Genomic DNA, 18928 nt, shown 5'->3' on the forward strand with positions numbered 1-18928 from the left:
TTCTGATGAAGCATTAAATCAAAGCAAAAGAGAATAAAAATAATATATATAGGAATAAAAAGGGAGTTTTCAATTTACGAATAAGGTCATAGATTGTTGGAGGTTACAGATGTAGAGTGATCTACAAAGAGTATGTGTCTGCAACCAATCCAATCTACAATTACTCGGTATCGATTGAATTTGCGAAAGTCGATCAAAAGTCAATGAATATATGTGTTTACTTCTTGACTTTAAATGCAACACATTTACAGTGATTGATATGATTAGAATGTAAATTAGCAATATGACATGGGACTTTAATTGGTTTTATTGTGTACGTAGTTGGCACGGGTAACCAGCCTGGCTCATTATACTGCCTTTAGAAGTTAAATTGACCTGTATTTTCACGTTCATCGAAAAATCTACCCGGCATTTAAACTTGGGGTACATTGTGCAAGGACGGAAGGATATAGATTTTTCATTTCCAAACTTCCCACTGGCGTTTTTTACGGGTTCTGTATATTAGGAGTCGTCGATTAGATACTTTTTACGTCGACGCCTTCATTGTTTTAGTAGACATGCATTGAGGTAAGTGTAAGAACTTCAGTAATCTACAATAAGATTAATTTGTCAAGTTTCCAAAATTTACCGGAATTGACATACTTAAATATATTAATGACGCACATGCTTCATTCTTCGTTGTAGTCAAAACATAACATTACGGTGCCAAGTTTCGCGAGATGAGAATAGTTGGGGTCGGGGATATACAGGCAAACAATACAAGATTTTGCAATGCACTTGCATATTTCGTAGTTTTAATCCGCGATCTCTTCAAATAAATAGCTACAGAAGTAGAACACTCTCCGCACACTGTATATTAAAGCCCATTCAGCCATAAATAACATCGTGTGTACCGAACATACACTGTAACTATTTGTCAAAATATAAGCCGCATCATTATTTATGGCACGCCAAATTCACAAAAATGAGCTAAACATAGTTTCACAGTTGATAAACTAGGTTTATCGACTGTAAACTATAGTTTACGGACCGTAAACTATAGTTAACGATTCGTTAACTATAGTTTTCATCCGTAAAACTATATTTAACGGTTGTAAACTATAGTTTACAAATGCTAATCCAAGTTTATCTGTCTTTAAATAAACGTAAACAATAGATTTTGCTGATAAATACAGATTCACATTTGTAAACTATAATTTACATTCGTTAACTATAGTTCACAATTGTTAATCCTAGTTCACAAATTGTGATATTATATCTATCAGATAAACTATGTTTAACATTCGTTAATTATAGTTTTTGATCATAAACTATAGCTAACTGCCATTTTTACTCATTAACTATATTAAACAAAACTGTGTTTATCACTTTTTTGTGAATTCGGCGCATTAAATGACTATAAACTATATCTTACAAAACTGTGTTTATCACTTTTTTGTGAATTCGGCGCATTAAATGACTATAAACTATATCTTACAAACCGTAAACTATCATTTACATTCGTTAATAATAGTTTAGACTTGTAAACCGTAGTTTACAATCGTGAAACCGTATTTATCAGATAAACTATGTTTTGCAATCGCTAACGATTGTTTTCATTGTTAATTATAGTTTTCGCTTGTGAAACATAGATTATCTGTTAACTATGGTTTACAGATGTGAAATATAGATTAACGTCGTTAACTATAGTTTACGGTCCGTAAACTATAGTTTGCAGTCGATAAACCTAGTTTATCAACTGTGAAACTATGTTTAGCTCATTTTTGTGAATTTGGCGCGCCATAATTATCTACAAATGGTAATTTTCATGTTTTCATATATCTAAGTCCTTTGGTCAGTTTTACTAGGTAATGGGTGCATGGATTGTTTTGCTATACATTATTGTTCAAATAGTGTTTCAAGTGAACATACACGATTTAAAATATTGGGTGTGGGGGGATGGGGGTGTTACTGTTTACATTTCCAGTGAAATAAAACTTTTTAAAAAAAATTTCCTTCATACGCAAAAGCCTAGATAAAGGGGGCAGCGGACACACCCCTTTTTTAAAGAAGAGCCACATTCTGTCAATTTTGCTTTGATATTAACCCCAAAAAGTAAATTTTATAAAAGACAATCGGAAATTGCTCGAATGCAGGATTGTTTTCGGGCTTCAGACCAAGCGATGTACAGAGTGTATGTGTGTTGTTATTATTATTGAACATCTAAATGGTACGGCTGAAGCAACCTCTTTAGACTACATCAGATTTTCTCTTTGAATGCATGTACAAATGTATTAATGTACATTCAAGTATTAAGGTAAGGGAACATTCAGGACTATTTACACGTTATATATGCACGTAATTAGATAGTACAGTCTACCTCCCTCTTAAGGGGTGGGGGATGGGGTTATTGTTATAAAAAAACATAGCTGTATCTTAAAGAAATGAATGCTTGGTATAATTACAGATGCCGACAAGACACTCACTTCCTCTTTCCTCCGTCTTTACTTCTCTATTACCTTTTTTTGGGCATGTCTGGAAATTTGTATGGGTCCTGCCCCTCTTCGTCACAACGCCACTGCTAACTAAAGTATATACATGTATCTTAAAATCTTTGGGTTACAATTAGATAGATCCTAAAATTGTCAAACAAAAAGAGAAATTGTTAAATTGAAAAGAGAAAACTCGAATTGAAAAATGTCTCATCAATAGCAAATGAACTCATGACATTGACAGTATTTTTCTCCAAAATATTTTTTTTAAAAGTTTCTTACACAAAATGAATACCATCTTGTTGCGCTATTAGATTAAGATCGGACAATTCTGCTTAAGTTCAAATTTTTCTAATTTTTTCACGCATTGTGGACAAGCGGTATGAACATTTAGCCTACGTCTACTTGAAACCTTCATGGTGATGAATATTAGGGCGAGCATACCGGTATCGTGGTATGTGAAGGAAATTCAGGAGAATGACAGTTTAAGTTGCATATTATTATCTTCTCGTCACTTCAGTATCTTGTAAATGAATTTAAATCCGCCTACATTCACGCGACATGATATGGATTTACATATATACATGTAGATGCTGATTATATACTGCATATTAAGGAGTAAACACATCCTTCTAGACGTGTTTTCGTTTTTATCCTTTCAAGTGGAACGAACCGTTAAAGTGGTGACCTTAATGCAAATACTCGGAAATCCCATCGTCGATTAAGGCTTCTTATTCTAGCTGAACAGGGTGGATTTTTAATTCTTTGAAATATGTACGAAATGGAGTCGTCAAATACTACCCAATCCATTTCAGGGATAGAAATAGCAGTCCAGGATGAAGACTGCAATACTTCAGGGGAACACGTGAGAGAACAAACTACAGCCAGCAGGTAAAGCGGACATCTATATTATGTTACCCGCGGCAAAATAGTGGAATTAAGTGACCAGTTTATAAAAAGTATTTATGTTGTCCAGGACCCCGTTGCACGACAGTTGGTTAACTTTAAATAACAGACTGTTAACTTGCATTATTAAACGCTTACATTTATAATGTAGTATTAACTAGAGGTTAGCTGTTTAAACTTTATTCATCTTCGTCAAGTTCGTGCAACTGTGCTATTTCTGTTCAAATGCAGGATTTAACGTAAATCGCGGGTTAGCTTACGTCACCATTTTCGACGTCTCTTTTTAATTGTGACGTAAACAATTGTCTTAAAATAAAGTGGTTGTTGACTGAAAATACAGAACATACAACTCTAATACTATAACGATATGATATAAATATAAACAATAGTTATTATATTGATGTAGACCACGTTTCATTTAATCCTTTTGATTTCGCTGATACGTTTTTAAAAATCTCGCGGCAGACAACTCGAGGAGGCGAGGCTGCTGACAACAGTGTAGTTACACAAGTATTTCGCCCTCCACTTCCATTAGGAATTATTTTGGAGGAACAGTTATTGCATATACTATTTCAATTTTAGTTAATCCAGTTATAATTATTTATTCATTAGAATCCCATCATCTGCGGTTTGCATTAGATACGTGGGTTTGAAGCAATCTCTACCCAGAGTTATCGTTCGTTACACTCACATATCTCGAGGGTTTTCAAGATTCTTGTTGAAGAGTAAAAATGCTTAAATAAAACAGGGTTTCTACTTTAGTTGCAAAAATATATGTAAATAAATCAATATTGAGCAATTCTTTCTGTGACACAAGAAGCATTGAATTGTGTTGAAACGCGGATATCGTTCGATTACACTATATAGGTAGATACACATTGTCATGGGAATTAAAAACTACAAGAAGTTGCTTGCCCATACATTTTCCTGATATTTCGTGAAGTAGTTCTTAGTTTTATTTTCATTAACAGTGAAAAAGTGAAGTTAGACGTACAATAACATAGGCGTAGCTTGGGTTTGAATATTACCGAAGCTATCGACATTTTAACAACGTAAAAGGTGTTTTTTTTTTTTTTTACCGAGGCCGCTGCCTCGGTTGCCTCAATGGAAACTACGCCACTGAATAATTAACACTGTTGTGAGTGTAAGGAACGATAACTTTGAGTAGAGATTGAGTCTGAAAAACAAGTGTCGCTGCAAGGAAGAACCACGTACGTTAACTCTGGATTTCCGCCTACATTTTCAACTCGTATATTCCAAAAAGCGTTGCAATTTTGCTAATGATATTTTTTAATGCAAAGTAGAATTCATTAGTAATTGATTATTAACTTTGATATCAGTGCCAATTACATGTACTTAATTACTCTTAATTACAACTCCTTTTGATTCGGGGGGTAGAAAATATGTGATGTCATAGGTTTCTGCAAAATCTTTAATTAATCAACCTTTGCGCATGATAAAAGTATATCTTTTGTAGGAATATTATTTACAGATAAAAATAAAAAAAAATATGGTAAACTATTGATACTGAAAAAGTTTATATTTTCCATAAAAAATCAATTATTTAGAATTTTAAAAGATGTTGTCAAGGGCAATAACTCCTATGCTGGTATTTCTTCTACTGTATGACTATTATAAAATGCACAGGGGTTAAGCCCATTTTGGGCCCGAACTCTGTGCAATCTGATTAAAATAAGATCTTTGATCCGCTCCGTTATTGTGTAGCGACATAACAATAACGGAGCGGATCAAAGATAATCGATATATTTATGGTATCACAGAGTTGGGGCCCAAAACGGGCTTAGCCCCTGTGATATACAATGCTTTCCCTAATATCCCCAATTAATTTAATTTGAATTAGCAGGGTTTTTTTTTAAAAAAAATTGTTGACATTTAAAATTTGTCATTTTAACAAATTTTTATCTATTTTCATCATTCTGTTTAACGAAAATATGAGATTCTCTGATGTTTTTGTATGTCTGACATCTTTAAAAAGGTGGCAACATACACATTTCTTTGATTATTGATTAAATTAATCTATATTGAGTGGGGAATTAATATAGTTTTTCCACTTTTAACCATTGATATTAATAAATCACATGAGGATGGAGCTACCTTAATATCAGGCTCACCTATTTGAAAATGCTTATTGAAATAAATGAATAACCATTTCATATGTCAAATCACTTTAAGTTATTGAGTAAAAAAAATGGTCAATCTTCATTTAAAAAAAAAACTTATTTTGATAGCTTTAAAAATATGCAAATGAACATTTTCGCCGTGTTTTGGTCTGCAAACATATGACCCCCCCCCCTCCCCCCGTGAAACAACAAAAGTTTTGGCATGAATATGCTAAATGACAATTTTATAATACCTGTAAAAAAGAATTTGTGTTTCAGGGGGGGGGGGGGGGTTAAATTTATTTTTATCGTTTTCCATTGATTTCTATAGTGAAACTACTATGTTCGCAGTTCTTAGATGCTTATTTTATACAACCACATTGATCACTGTTGATGTTTTCGAGCATGTATTGTTTGGAAGAGTGAGCATCTCTCTCTCTCTCTCTCTGAAATTTAAAAGAGCATAAATTAAATATATTGCAAAATAGAAACCACTTTAGTTTTCATTCTGGTTAGAATATCAAGACATGACAAAAATATATAAACTTTCATGGAATTCAATAATAAAATGATAAGTATTGTATCATTTTATTCATTATTCTTGCGATCGCAATTCTTTTATTTATTCGTCGCGCAACAAGATTAAAATTTAGAGCAATAATTGTGCACATACTGCATGTATTATTCAAAATTTTTGACGTAATTTTAGAGAACATTGTTATTGTAGGCGATGAGCTTGCTCAAGAGCCTTTTAGCGATCAGAAAGGATTTTGCCACTCCACAGCCATTCAACCAATCTCAATGGGCGAAATGAAATCAGTGCCTATACCGTTTTTGAAAGTTTCTTACTGTTCTAGGATTAAGGCTGAATAGAAGTTCCGTTGTTGATGTTGTTTATAGCATTGTCTAATAGTTAAATAACGATTGTTTGCTAAGAGAAATTCACACTAGCCTAAGTTAAACATCGACGCTGAATATGACGTCGCAACGCCCAGTTTACATCAACTAGCTGCGTTATATTTCCCGCGTTCAATGGATAGGCGGATCAAATGTCTAAAGTCGTGTAACATGGTGTTGTTATGCTTTGATAGAACGTTAGGCGCTAACTTCGGGATATTTTTTGTCCAGTAACAGATATATATTTACTAAAGCCAGTACTTTTAGCTTCGTCCTCAAACACGGTCACGTCGTAAGACATATCTGTATTCTCGTAGTTTTATCAAGAGCCGGATCGGAAGAGACGGATAACTTATACTAAAGTGGTGAAGTTGCAATGATAGACAAGTAATCTGTCAATCACAAAGACTATTTCCGATTTTGTTTTCGGTAATTATCCCAATCCCGATTTTCTATGAAGCAAAACGAAAACAGCGTGCTTATGAAGAAAATAAACAGGTTATTTTGCGAAGAAACCTAGACTAGGCAACATTCATGTTTAAACAAGAAACTTTCCACATGTTACGTTGAACTTTTGAATAGTTAGATTTATTATCAAAAACAAAGAGTTAATTCTAACATTGTTCATTTTACATGAACGGAAGTGAACAATTGGTCACCAGACTTTATAGTCGTCTCACTCTGAAACAGTGATATTCTTTTCAGCATTATTCGTCTGTATTTTGAAGTTATTGATTATAACCTTTGTAAAGTAACTAGGCTTGAGGGTATACTATCAAGCAAGAGGAGGGCATTGCAATGTTAGGATAAACAACTTCAACCCAAGCTCTCCTCTTTATTTCTTTTCACGTAAATAAACACATTTTGCTGACATTTTACAAATGCCCCCCCCCCCCCCCCCCAAAAAACCCCTAGGAAATGCCTCCTTCGACTTTCTCATCATCTTTTTTTCTTCTAATTTCACCTGCTACTTCTAGCTTTATTGATAACCCTGATGTGTATGATATTGCACTCGACGCCTTTTCTGACCCTTTAGGCCTTTGCTTTTTGATTGAGATTTTGTAAATGATTGCTATTTTGCCCATGCATATTCGATTGCAAGGAGTCAATAACGTTGTTATATGTTCCTTTAGAAGTTGTGCATGAAAAGTGAATGAATAACGTTGAATGACGTCGCACATATTGGTTCTGTAACAACATTTTGATTTTGAACAATCACACTGGCCACAATGTTCATGTGTTAAAATCACTGTTATATTTTCTTTATCTGCCAATTCTATATGATATTGCAATCGAATTCGAATATTTGTATTGGACTTTTGAGATGTTTAATACAATATGACTGACCACCCAGTAATGCGCTATAATCGACTGGGTTTGAGGACAACCGGTCTGACCTGATGATGAAGCTATATTGCTCATGTTCGTTACTCGTTTGAGCCTACGCTAATCATTTGTCCGTCATTTGTCGTAAACATTTTAAATTTTCCACTTCTCCGGAACTACGTGTCCAATTTCAACCACACATGGTACAAAGTATCCTTGAATAAGGGATATCTAGGTCAGAATGTCGATAAGATAGGGGTGTATGCTATGGATGTCTGTAAATGAGCTAGTTTACGTCCATGGACCTCATTTGCTTTTTTTTGGCTGAAACGTAGTGCTGTATTCCGTCATAAAACACTCACTATATAATCATTTCTATGTTTCAAAATAACCTGACCTACATGTACATACTTTTGGGCCACAAATTGATCAAGAATTTTTTCTGCAACTTTAGTCACGCTTTTGTTTGGCGTCAGAGTAAAAGGCAAAATTTCTTATATCATTTTGTGTGCATGTGTTTCTGTTAATCTGACATTGCAATGCAGATTGAAATTTGTTCAGCATACAATTCCAATTTCTTACCACGTGATCTTCTGTTGTGTGTTGTAATGAATTTGTTACTGATATCTAACATTAGTAAAATGTTTCTGTTTGATCCAGTGAATGATTTGATTTTAAACTTATTAAAGTATGAATATTTAGGTTAAATTACGCTTTAGTCGAAGTACTTGTCCAAATAGGAATACGATACATTTGAAACGATACTTTTATATCAGCTGCTAGATGACGCCCATAATTGATAATAGAAGTACATTTAGTAATTTTTGTATTTCAGAATGACTGAAATCCCAGCGTATCTTTTGGGGCGTTCACGCCGCCTTCACCAGGCAGAACACAATACTGAGCTGACTCTGGCAAACGAAAATTCCGGGGGAGGGTCCACGGAAGATGGCGACTTTAAACAACTCAGAAAAGTCCGAGAGGTAAATAACTATTCACATTTATGTAAACCGATGAGTATACACAAAACAAATTAATGTAATTTGATGTGTATTTCTGTTTCACAGAAGCGACGGAAGGAAAGACAACTGGAAAAAGATGAGAATTTGGAAATTCAGCCTGAGTTGATAATGTCCGAGGTGCGACACAACAAAAAATCGCATAATTCAAACGGACCTCGACCAATTTCTGCAAGTAGACAAAAGAAATTCGAGGATCTCCGAAAAAAAATGTTCAAATCCGTCAAAGAAGACGATAATGATTCTCTGGTTAGTTGCATAGAGGAAGTCAATAGGCTAATACCATTCTCAGATGCGGTAATGACAAATCCAAAAAATAACGAGAATGTGCTGAATTACGCCCTTTCAAAGAAGTTATTTGAAAAAGCTAGTCTAATCATCGATAGAGGGGACGAAACTCTGCTACAGAATGCTTTTTCGGTTGGTTCTACAACGAAAACTGCTTTACTCCAAGTCACCGAGACCAGTCAGATTGACCTTGCCAAAAAGATCCTTTCTCGTCTGAAAGATGCCAAGAAAGCCATGACAGCAAACACTAAAATCGAGATGACTGACCAACGTCCCCGAGAATTCTCCTGTCTTCATCTAGCTGCATTTTATGGCTATACAGAACTTGTCAAGTTTTACTTGGAATATGGCCAGAAATATGGAATTTCAGTGGATTTCCCCAATAAGAAGAAGGATACAGCATTATTGTGGGCAACGAAATGCGGGCATATAAATACAGTATCTTTTCTTTTGGAACAGGGCGCAGATCCCAATAAGGGGAATGACAAAGGATCCACGGCATTTTATTGGGCTATTCGCTACGAACACACAGACATTGTAAAACTACTTTTGAACAACAGACACAAGAAGGTGGACATTCACAAAGAACGAAAGTTAGGACTTGTCGCTCCAATTGTTCTTGCTTCAGCTTATGGTAACATTGAAATAGTCAAAATGCTCTTGAAACATGGTGCCAATAAGGATCACGTGATACCAGGAAGTCAGACACCGCTTCATCTTGCCTGCAAAGAGGGTCATGTTAAAGTAGTAGTAGAGCTACTCAAGTATAAAGCGGACTTTCGTTTTCAAGATGATAAAGGAGATTGTGCAATTTTACTTGCTGCACGATACGGTAATGCAGATATAGTACGCATCCTGTTGGATCTTGAAGATGACCCTGCTCGCCGGAATAACTTGGGACAGGACACTTGGTACTACGCAATTAATAGCAAGGACTTATCTTTGCTAAAGGTGCTTATGGAATATGGAAGTCGTTCATCCTCAGAATTACGAGTGTCCAGGGATCCCCTCGGACGTCCTCACTTTTTCACTGCAGCAGGTCATGGTCACATTGAAAAGATAAAATACTTGTTTAAATCAGGCCATGACCCAAATGATCGTGATAGTGATGGCAACACTTTTCTTCATCATGCCGTTTCATTTAACCAAATCGAGGTTATTAAAACTTTTCACAAGTATATTCCAGTGGATACACAGAATGATAAGGGAGAAACTTGTCTCCACATTTCTGTTAATGCTGGGTTTGTCCCGTGTACTCAAGCGCTCCTTGAAGTCAACGCCAGCACAAATGTTCCAAATGCACGAGGAGAAAATATATTGCATATTGCTGCAATGTCCAAGCACACAACACCAGAAGTCGCTAAAATGTTGGTGGATCACACAATAAAGACCCACGATTGGGAAAGTTTGAACGCAGTTGATAAATTTGGAAACAACGCGCTACACATCGCAGCTAAGTTTGCTAAACCCGATGTTCTCTGGGAATTTCGCTATCTGAGATTTAAGGATCTAGATGAAGATGGAAACACACCTTTGCACGAGGCAGTCCGAAAGGGGGAAGATTCCGAAGGCCTTGAAACTATGCTGGACATTTTCGAAGTCATGGATCGTGACGGAAATGTCAACGAACCAAATAACAATAAAGAGACCGTTCTTCATTTGGCTGCATTGGAGGGATACCACAACACTATTCGGCGTCTGTGTTATCTGAGAGCTGATCTGGATGCACAAGATAAGGGTGGAAATACAGTGCTTCACAAATTGATATACGCAATGGCAAATGACCCAGTTCACTGTAACCGCTATTTGAAGTCGTATGAAACAATTTTTGACGAATGCGCCCGTTGGTGGATGAGAAAAAAAAGTTACAAGGTTTCAGATACTGGAAAAAACAATATGACCCGTTTCAGACGTCAAGCGATGGTTTATCTGATGACATCAATGAAGAACAATATGAACTTTTCGCCTTTCACTTTAGCATGCAAACTGGGAATCCATGAAATTCTTTCCCGTTACTTGATGACGGAAAACCTCACTGTTTTCCACGAAGGTGACAATGTTTTATTTGATGTTACAAATGTCATGCCCATGACTGCCCAGGATCTGTCACAGAAATACTTCTCTGTTAACTCGACTGGGAAAATCAAATCTGAACTATCAGGATTAGAAATTCTAATGAGGGGAACAAACAAGGAAAGGGCGACACGAATTTTAGATATTCCATCAATGAAAGAAGTGGAGAAAATATACAACGTACTAAACGCACTGACTTTCTCAGTTTTAACTGTGTTACACATCTTGTACATGGGTCTTTTCAGTTATGCAGGGTTGGAACTATCGAAGGAATTTCGTGAAAACCCGATCAATATCACGACAGACAACGCAGTGTATATTCTTGCATACACAGTGGTACCGATGGAGCCGCTCATATTCCTGCTGTATTTTCTTTTGACGGTCATTGCCACATTCAAAAGCGGGGATTTTTCTCGTCCGGTGTCGCGTGTGCTGCCCTTTATCTTTTATCTAACTTTTTCCTGTTTGGTAATCGCTTGGTTGGTGCTTATTACAACCCAAGAACGTTACCAGGACTACATTTTGGCTATATGCCTCTGTTTGGGGTGGGTATACACAATCAATTTCACTCGTGGCTTCAAAGCTATCAGCTATTTTTGGAGAATGATTCTCAACATGATTGTAAGCGATGTCCGAAGGTTCCTAATAGTCTATGCCTGCGTCCTTTTGGCGTTTGCTTTCGCTCTCCATGCTATTTTCCAGATATCTTCCACAATTGCAAGTACATATCCAACGATGGCTGATACCATATTCCTGGTTTTCAATGTCATGGTAGGGATGGGTGAAATTTTTGATGATAATTTTGAGACGGGTATGGGTGACGTCGGTCGAACGACATGGTTTGCCAAAGCTGTCTATGTTATTTATTTGGTGTTGGCAACCATTGTGCTGCTAAATATGCTCATTGCAATGATGAATGACTCATATTCTCAAACGCTTGCTGTTCAGAAATACCATTGGCGGGTGGACTCAGTACAAATAGGCGTGAATATAGAGAGGCTATTACCATGGCTACCAAAAATGTTTTCTAAAATCCAACATCGAAGTATTCCAGGGGAAGGTGAAGATTATGGGGTTAAGAAATATTACATAGTGCTCACTGCAGAACAGTTTGAAGACAAATATGGCCAAACATTTGATATTGAAGGTGAACAAAATAAGGATCAGCTTCGGGAAAATTTTGTAAAGGTTAACAGAAGAATGGATGAGACCGATCAACAGCTCAACACTATTAGAAACAAACTGGAGGAATTGGTGTCATTGATAGAACAAAAGAGTCAAAACTAGCTAATTAATAAAAAAAAAAGTATTGAATTTATCCGAATGGAACTTATAGGGAAATTATTCATGTATCGTATTTTTTTCAATCTTTCTCTCTTATGTAGTATTTATATTTGTAATTTTAATTTATAGATTCTTTTGATATTACACTGTTTATTATGTATGGTAATTTGCAGATGCAGATCACGTGAACAGCTTGATGCCACACTAAACTACAATGTAATATTTCCTGTTCCATTTAGAACAACTATCTGTGATATGTAATAATTGATAGTATGTGATATTATTATGCAATATATATTTTTATAAGGGTTTTTATTCGGAGAATTTTGCTCCTGAATTTATACCTTTTAACTAGTTTTGTTGTCCAACATGTGCGATAAGCATTACTTTGAAGCAAATATCAAAACAAAGGGGCGCACCGAAGAATCGAAAGTAGAATAATTCTCTCGACATAAGCGATGGCAGTTTCTGGATTTTTTCCTTATCTCATAAACTAAAGAGTTCCAATACAAATCTTGACACAAGAAGAGAACAAAATTAGTAATGCATGTATGTAGATGCGAATATTTTCATTTCAGAAGTTTGTCCATGTGTAACATTGCAATGAACCATACTAGAGGGAGTTCAGTTTTAATTAACAAATAATATATTTAGAGTTGTTTCTAGGATAATATGTCAGAACTTAATGTTTATGAGAAGACGATATCTTGTAAAGTATTCTGATGCAATTGTTTTATTATGATGTTAAATAATATCACTTTTAAAACAGTGCGCTTTCCTTTTTTTCAAAGAGAGATAACTCAAGCATTGTATGTATTGAGGGAGAGAAAAAAGCTCCCAAACGTGGGCATAGAAGATGATGTTATTGTACGTACATATTATCATTTCTCGAAGCTTTTCTTCTCAGTTAAAAAAAAAAACGTTTTTTACGGTCGTAAAATATACATGTATTTACTTTAAAGTGATCGGTATTCCTTTGAAAAATATTTATTTTTTTCAAGACATGATCCGAGTTGCATCAAGAGTTTTCAACATCTGATAAAACTTTCATATAGTACAACATAAAACTGGATATATTCATTAGAAAAAAATACAGTACGTTGCCTTGAAGCTGTATGGTTCGTATTTTTTCTCTGATCTTGTCATGAAAAAGGTACATGCATGTCTAACGAAGATTTTAAGTTTCTCTTCATTGCAAACCCGAAAACTTGTGTAAAAGAGAAAAGGATCCAGGAAACTGTTGTATAATTATATATACTGTTGGGTATCAGAATGAATATAGCAAGGGCGATGCGTACACATACGAAGTAGGACTGTAAATAACAAAAGTGCATGAAAGATAGATAGATAGAAATAGAGTGTGTGTGTATTCACTTTCTCGGACTTTCTTGGTAACAATGTGATGTAAATGCGTTGATTTGTACAAATAATTTCATGTTAGATTTAGAAACTAATTAATTTAGACGTCGAAATTATTGATAAAAGTCAACGATGAAAAATACCTGTTCTACTCGTCTTCACAAGTCAAGTTTTATTGATTTGTTACCTCGCACTAACCCTTGACATCAGTCACCATTCAAATCGTGGGTTTGGGACTGCAATAAGCTAAAATTAAATCATCCAGTGAGATTCCCTTTTTAAGATGCAAGTTTGGAAAGAGCAAAAAAAAAAAAAAAAAAAAAAACAACAACAAAAAAACAAAACAAAAAACCCCAGAAAGAAAACAATGGTCTTCGTGGGGGTACTTTTCTCTACATCATGAACATTGCGCGTGTTGATTTTATATGTAGCGTAATTAATCATTCACATTTTCGCACCTTAAATGTTGTAGCTATTTATTAATACATTTCAATTTTAAATAACTTGTTCAATCTGTTAAAACACAATCGACAAACATACTTGGGCAATCCATCGTTTTTTTGCGGCTCCTATTCTAAAACTTCGTCTAATTATTTCTTTAAAAAATAAATTTCTGAAAATCAATCGACGGTCACTAATTCTGCACTATGTTGCCAATGCCGCGCCATGCGTGTTTAGTTTCGTTTTCGATCGATTATAAAACCGTTGTCTGATTGGCCTCATGCTACAAACCAATCGTACGCTCCGTATCGAGCCCATATTTTGAATGGTGGTTAGTGCGAGGTAACGAATCAATAACTTTTGGCTAGTGAAGATGTGTTCTACTAAATATATCCTGATAACAAGTGGACCATGGGCCACATCGCTCACCCAAGTCAAAGATTTTTCCCTTTATATCCGCATCTAAAACTTTGATTCCTATTGTGGACCCAACCTACATGATTTTTACAAAATTGAATCTGCACAATGTCAGAAAGCTTTCACGTAAATGTAAACTTTTCTGGCCCAGTGATTTTTCAGAAGATTTTTTAATGATTTTCCCTATATATTTGTATTTAAATTTTGATCCCCTACTGTTGCCCCATCTTACCCCCGGGGACCATGATTTTTACAAACTTGAATCTGCACTATGTCAGGAAGCTTTCACGCAAATGTACACTTCTATGGGCCAATGGAGAAAATTTTAAAGATTTTTTCTATATTAGTTATGTAAAACTTTGATCCCCTATTGTGGCCCCATCCTAGCCCCAGGGGTCATGAGTTTAACAAACTTGAATCTGCACTATGTCAGGAAGCTTTCATGTAAATCTCAGGTTTTCTGACTCAATTTTTGGCACTCTGTTTTTACTATAATAGCTCTTACAAGTTTCTTGTTATTTCGGATTTCAAAACTTTCGGTTGAGCATCACTGAAGAGACATTATTTGTCGAAATGCGCATCTGGTGCATCAAAATTGGTACCGTACAAGTTTTACATTAAAAATTTTCCATATATATTTGTATGCAAAAAATTTGATCCCCTATTGTCGCCTCATTTTACCCTCGGAGGCCATGATTTTAACAAACTTGAATGTGCACTATGTCAGAAAGCTTTCATGTAAATCTCAGATTTTCTGGCTTAGTGGAATTTGAGAAGAATATTTTTAATGCTTTTCCCTGTATATTTGTATGTAAACATTTGATCCCATATTGTGGCTCCATCCTACCCCCGGGGGCCATGATTTGAACAAACTTGAATTTGCACTGTCAGGAAGCTTTCAAGTAATGTCAGCTCTTTTAGCCCAGTGGTTCTTGAGAAGAAGAATTTTAAATGACCCCACCTTATTTTTGTGATTATCTTCCCTTTGAAGAAGGCATGACCCTTCATTTGAACAAACTTGAAAATCCTTCACCCAAGTCTGGTTCGGTCAAATGCTGTTTGACATGCTTCATACTGATTGGTAGATCGTTCTTGGCACACTGATTTGACTGCCGATTATTTCGTTTACCTGATCAAGATATAGGGCTCACGGCAGGTGTGAGGGGATGCTTACTCCTCCTAGGCACCTGATCCCACCTCTGGTATATCCAGGGATTCATGTTTGTCCAAATCTCTATTTTGTATCCCTTGTAGGAGTTATGAGATTGATCAACGTTTGTTATCTTCGTGTTATTTATAAACTGAAAAGGATCGGGCAACATACATAGCCTATGTAGGCCCTCTCCCATCATCATTGAACAAAATTGTACATCTCATAACATACACTAAATCATCATTTGTAGACGACAAACAATATCTATTGTTTTTCTTAATCCACCAATGCAAGAAACCCTAGCCACAGACGCACATGGAAAACTTATAAAAACAAAAACGTGTTTATTTGGTATAACCATTTTTAGCAATCTGTTACAACCAATAATAAAACATTAACAAGGAATCATGCATTTTTGAAACTGTTCTTTTAAAAATTACAATACAAACGTAGAAAATTCTTATAGGTATACAACTTGTAGGGAATATTGTAAAATGCTTAATTACTTGTTGAATAATATACTTATGTTCTAAAACGAACAAAATACACTTAAATCGAGTTTCATGATTTCAAAATGACAACGTAATGTGCTCCTTTTGATACAGAGTTACAGGAATGTACAATATCACGCAGTAGTTTGAAGTACCGAGGTAATACAAGGACATGAACAGTGTGCACAGTAGCAAGATCATTTTACAGCTCCGACATTAAGTGGATCTGGAGAACTGCTTCATAAAATAAAGAAGTGCTATTATAAATTTGCAAGCCATTCAATTGTTACACACACAGAAAAAAATAAACCCCTCAAAGTAACCTAAACTAAACCCAAACTGTAACTGCTTGAATTTCACTGTCATGTTGACAAATTGCTTACCGACTAATAAGAACACAAATTGTCATCATTATTCAATATGCGGGGATACAAGTAGTGCTAGAGGGGTCAATACCAAAAATACTTTGGTTTATAAGCAAAATAATTAAGTTTGTTATACACCTTTATTTTTTCCCCATATAAAATTATAGAAAAGAAATTGAATATATATTAGTTTGACTGTTAACTTAAAAATGTACCAAACCAAATTTCTTTAATTCCAAGTCTGTTGACCAGCCCCTGGTCAATAGTCATGAACAGTTGACCAGTATTGAAATGTTGACTAATTGCCCTATGTTTATTGTCTTCATACGTCACGTGATCTATTACATGCATTTTTTTGGGGGTCTCGCTTTCCCCAGACTCTTGCTCTAGAGACTTTGATAGAGCGAGAGTCTGGTACGATTCCTATTTTATTTTTGTGATTTCAAATCGAGGCTTGCCAAGAAATCGGTATTGTTTCCGATTGGCTGATAGAGAAACATTGATGAACTGAAGTTCGAAGCAACTGTCAAAGTTTTTTACAAAGGCGAAATTTAATTTTCAACTTATCAATGCTAAACGACATTTTAGTTCAACACACAATAAACTATCTCTGTTTGCTTTGTAACGAACAAAAAACGTATATCCTTATAAGTAGTAGCCACTACTGGTCACAAAATTAAAATAGGAATCGTACCAGACTCTAACTCGTTCTAAGTCTCGAGAGCGAGACCAATGCATTTTCCACAAAGTTTACGATTAGCAATTGTCAACAAAGAGTGTTGTGTCACAAAATCCCGACATTTTCGTGAATATTTGAACCAGAGAAATCGTTTTATTCTATAAGTAAACGTGTAATATGGTGGTGACACAGCATCATTATTTTCAAAGTATATTTATTTACATGAAGCAAATGAAGTTTCGGAACAGTTGGTTTTTTTTAAACCCTCGAACGGATCTGTTGCCCACAGTCTTCAGCTTCGGGCTATAGATCCGCTCTTGGGTCAAACAAAATGACTGTTGTCCTCAGATCCAGTCCATAACTGTATAATGTAAATGAAGGTATATTATTCATGCATACAAAAGTCCACCAACCTGATTACGTCGACTATGGACGAGAGAGAGAGAGAGAGAGAGAGAGAGAGAGAGAGAGAGAGAGAGAGAGAGAGAGACTGAACTGATTTTATACAAAGTACTGAATAATAGCATATTAATGTACAAACTTCAGATATCGGAGGTACCTGTAACGAGGAATAGAAAAAAATCCACGATGCTTAAACTAAATATTATTGATGAATAAACAAATAGTAATAAAATAAATTAAATGATATTAGCAATAGAAAAATGTGAACTAATTAAAGTAAAATCAAATACGTACTTCTTAAACAGAACAATATCAAATATGGAATTTAAGACTATATAAAATCCTGATTTTGATTTCAGTCTGAATTAATCATTGTCTTTCACATTCTGGCATATTGCATTTAAATATAAACCTTAATCTGCTTCAACATATAATTTGCAATATCAAAATTACAATGTCAGTGAGTACTATGCCTTTGGTTTATACCCTGGAAAGTTCTGTAAATCAGCACGGTCTGAGACTGTGTGATTTATGTTCAGAAGTTCAAGTGTCACCTCATCTGGCGACACAGTAGTAGTCTTTTGCGGCACTTCAGGTTCTGAAGAGTCAGGACACTCTTGTTCGTTTTGATTCGTGTTTTTCTTACTTCGTGCTTGTGATCTTTTCTTTTTAAAGGACAGTGGGTCTTTGATTGATAAATCCTGTGCCGCACGATCCTCACATTCCTGGGCCTCCTCTGCATGGTTTGTCTCGATGTTTGTGGTATCACAGAGAACTGTATCGGTACAGTCTACTGAAACACTTCTTTGACGTTTCGGACCTGATGGATTGTCTGAAATTTTCGTCTCCGATTGGTCATTCAGAGACAGGAGTCTGTATGTGACACGCTTTTTGATTCGTTGACTAAGGTCAGATAAATTTCTTTGCATCGTCTTATCCGGAGTTCGAGCTGTTGTAGGACTGGTAGGCTCACTACAATGTTTATCTGAGAGAATTGAACGAGGAGTAGTTGGCTTTGGAACGATTGGATTCTTTAGGCATGACGTCACTTCCGTTTGATTATTTTCATTTGACACATTCTTCTGCTGGTAACAGTCTTGACAGTGTTGCAGCAATGACTTCCTGTCCTCTTTGTACAAGTCAATCAGTAAATCCAACTTTGACTCGATATCTTCTACCTAAAAAGAAGATAGATTAGTGCCAACAGGGTATACTGACATGTATGTTTAAAAAACAC

General features: G+C 35.5%; 2 protein-coding genes across 2 annotated transcripts in view; one reads left to right on the forward strand and one right to left on the reverse strand.

Moving 5' to 3' along the window:
* Window positions 1-336: 336 nt before the first annotated feature.
* Window positions 337-13153, forward strand: LOC125645981 (ankyrin-2-like). Its single transcript, XM_048872040.2, has 4 exons — window positions 337-567; window positions 3287-3362; window positions 8556-8703; window positions 8788-13153. The coding sequence occupies exons 3-4, from the start codon at window positions 8557-8559 to the stop codon at window positions 12385-12387; spliced, it is 3747 nt and encodes a 1248-aa protein (XP_048727997.1). The 5' UTR covers window positions 337-567; window positions 3287-3362; window position 8556; the 3' UTR covers window positions 12388-13153.
* Window positions 13154-16078: 2925 nt separating this feature from the next.
* LOC125645982 (potassium voltage-gated channel subfamily KQT member 1-like) overlaps window positions 16079-18928 on the reverse strand; it is an 85181-nt gene continuing 82331 nt past the window's right edge. Inside the window, exon 14 of the mRNA XM_048872041.2 lies at window positions 16079-18869. Within this exon, the coding sequence (XP_048727998.2) occupies window positions 18159-18869 (711 nt within the window). The 3' untranslated portion in view covers window positions 16079-18158. The remainder of the gene's footprint in view (window positions 18870-18928) is intronic.

Source organism: Ostrea edulis, chromosome 6, assembly GCF_947568905.1.
Source record: "Ostrea edulis chromosome 6, xbOstEdul1.1, whole genome shotgun sequence".
NCBI lineage: Eukaryota > Metazoa > Mollusca > Bivalvia > Ostreida > Ostreidae > Ostrea > Ostrea edulis.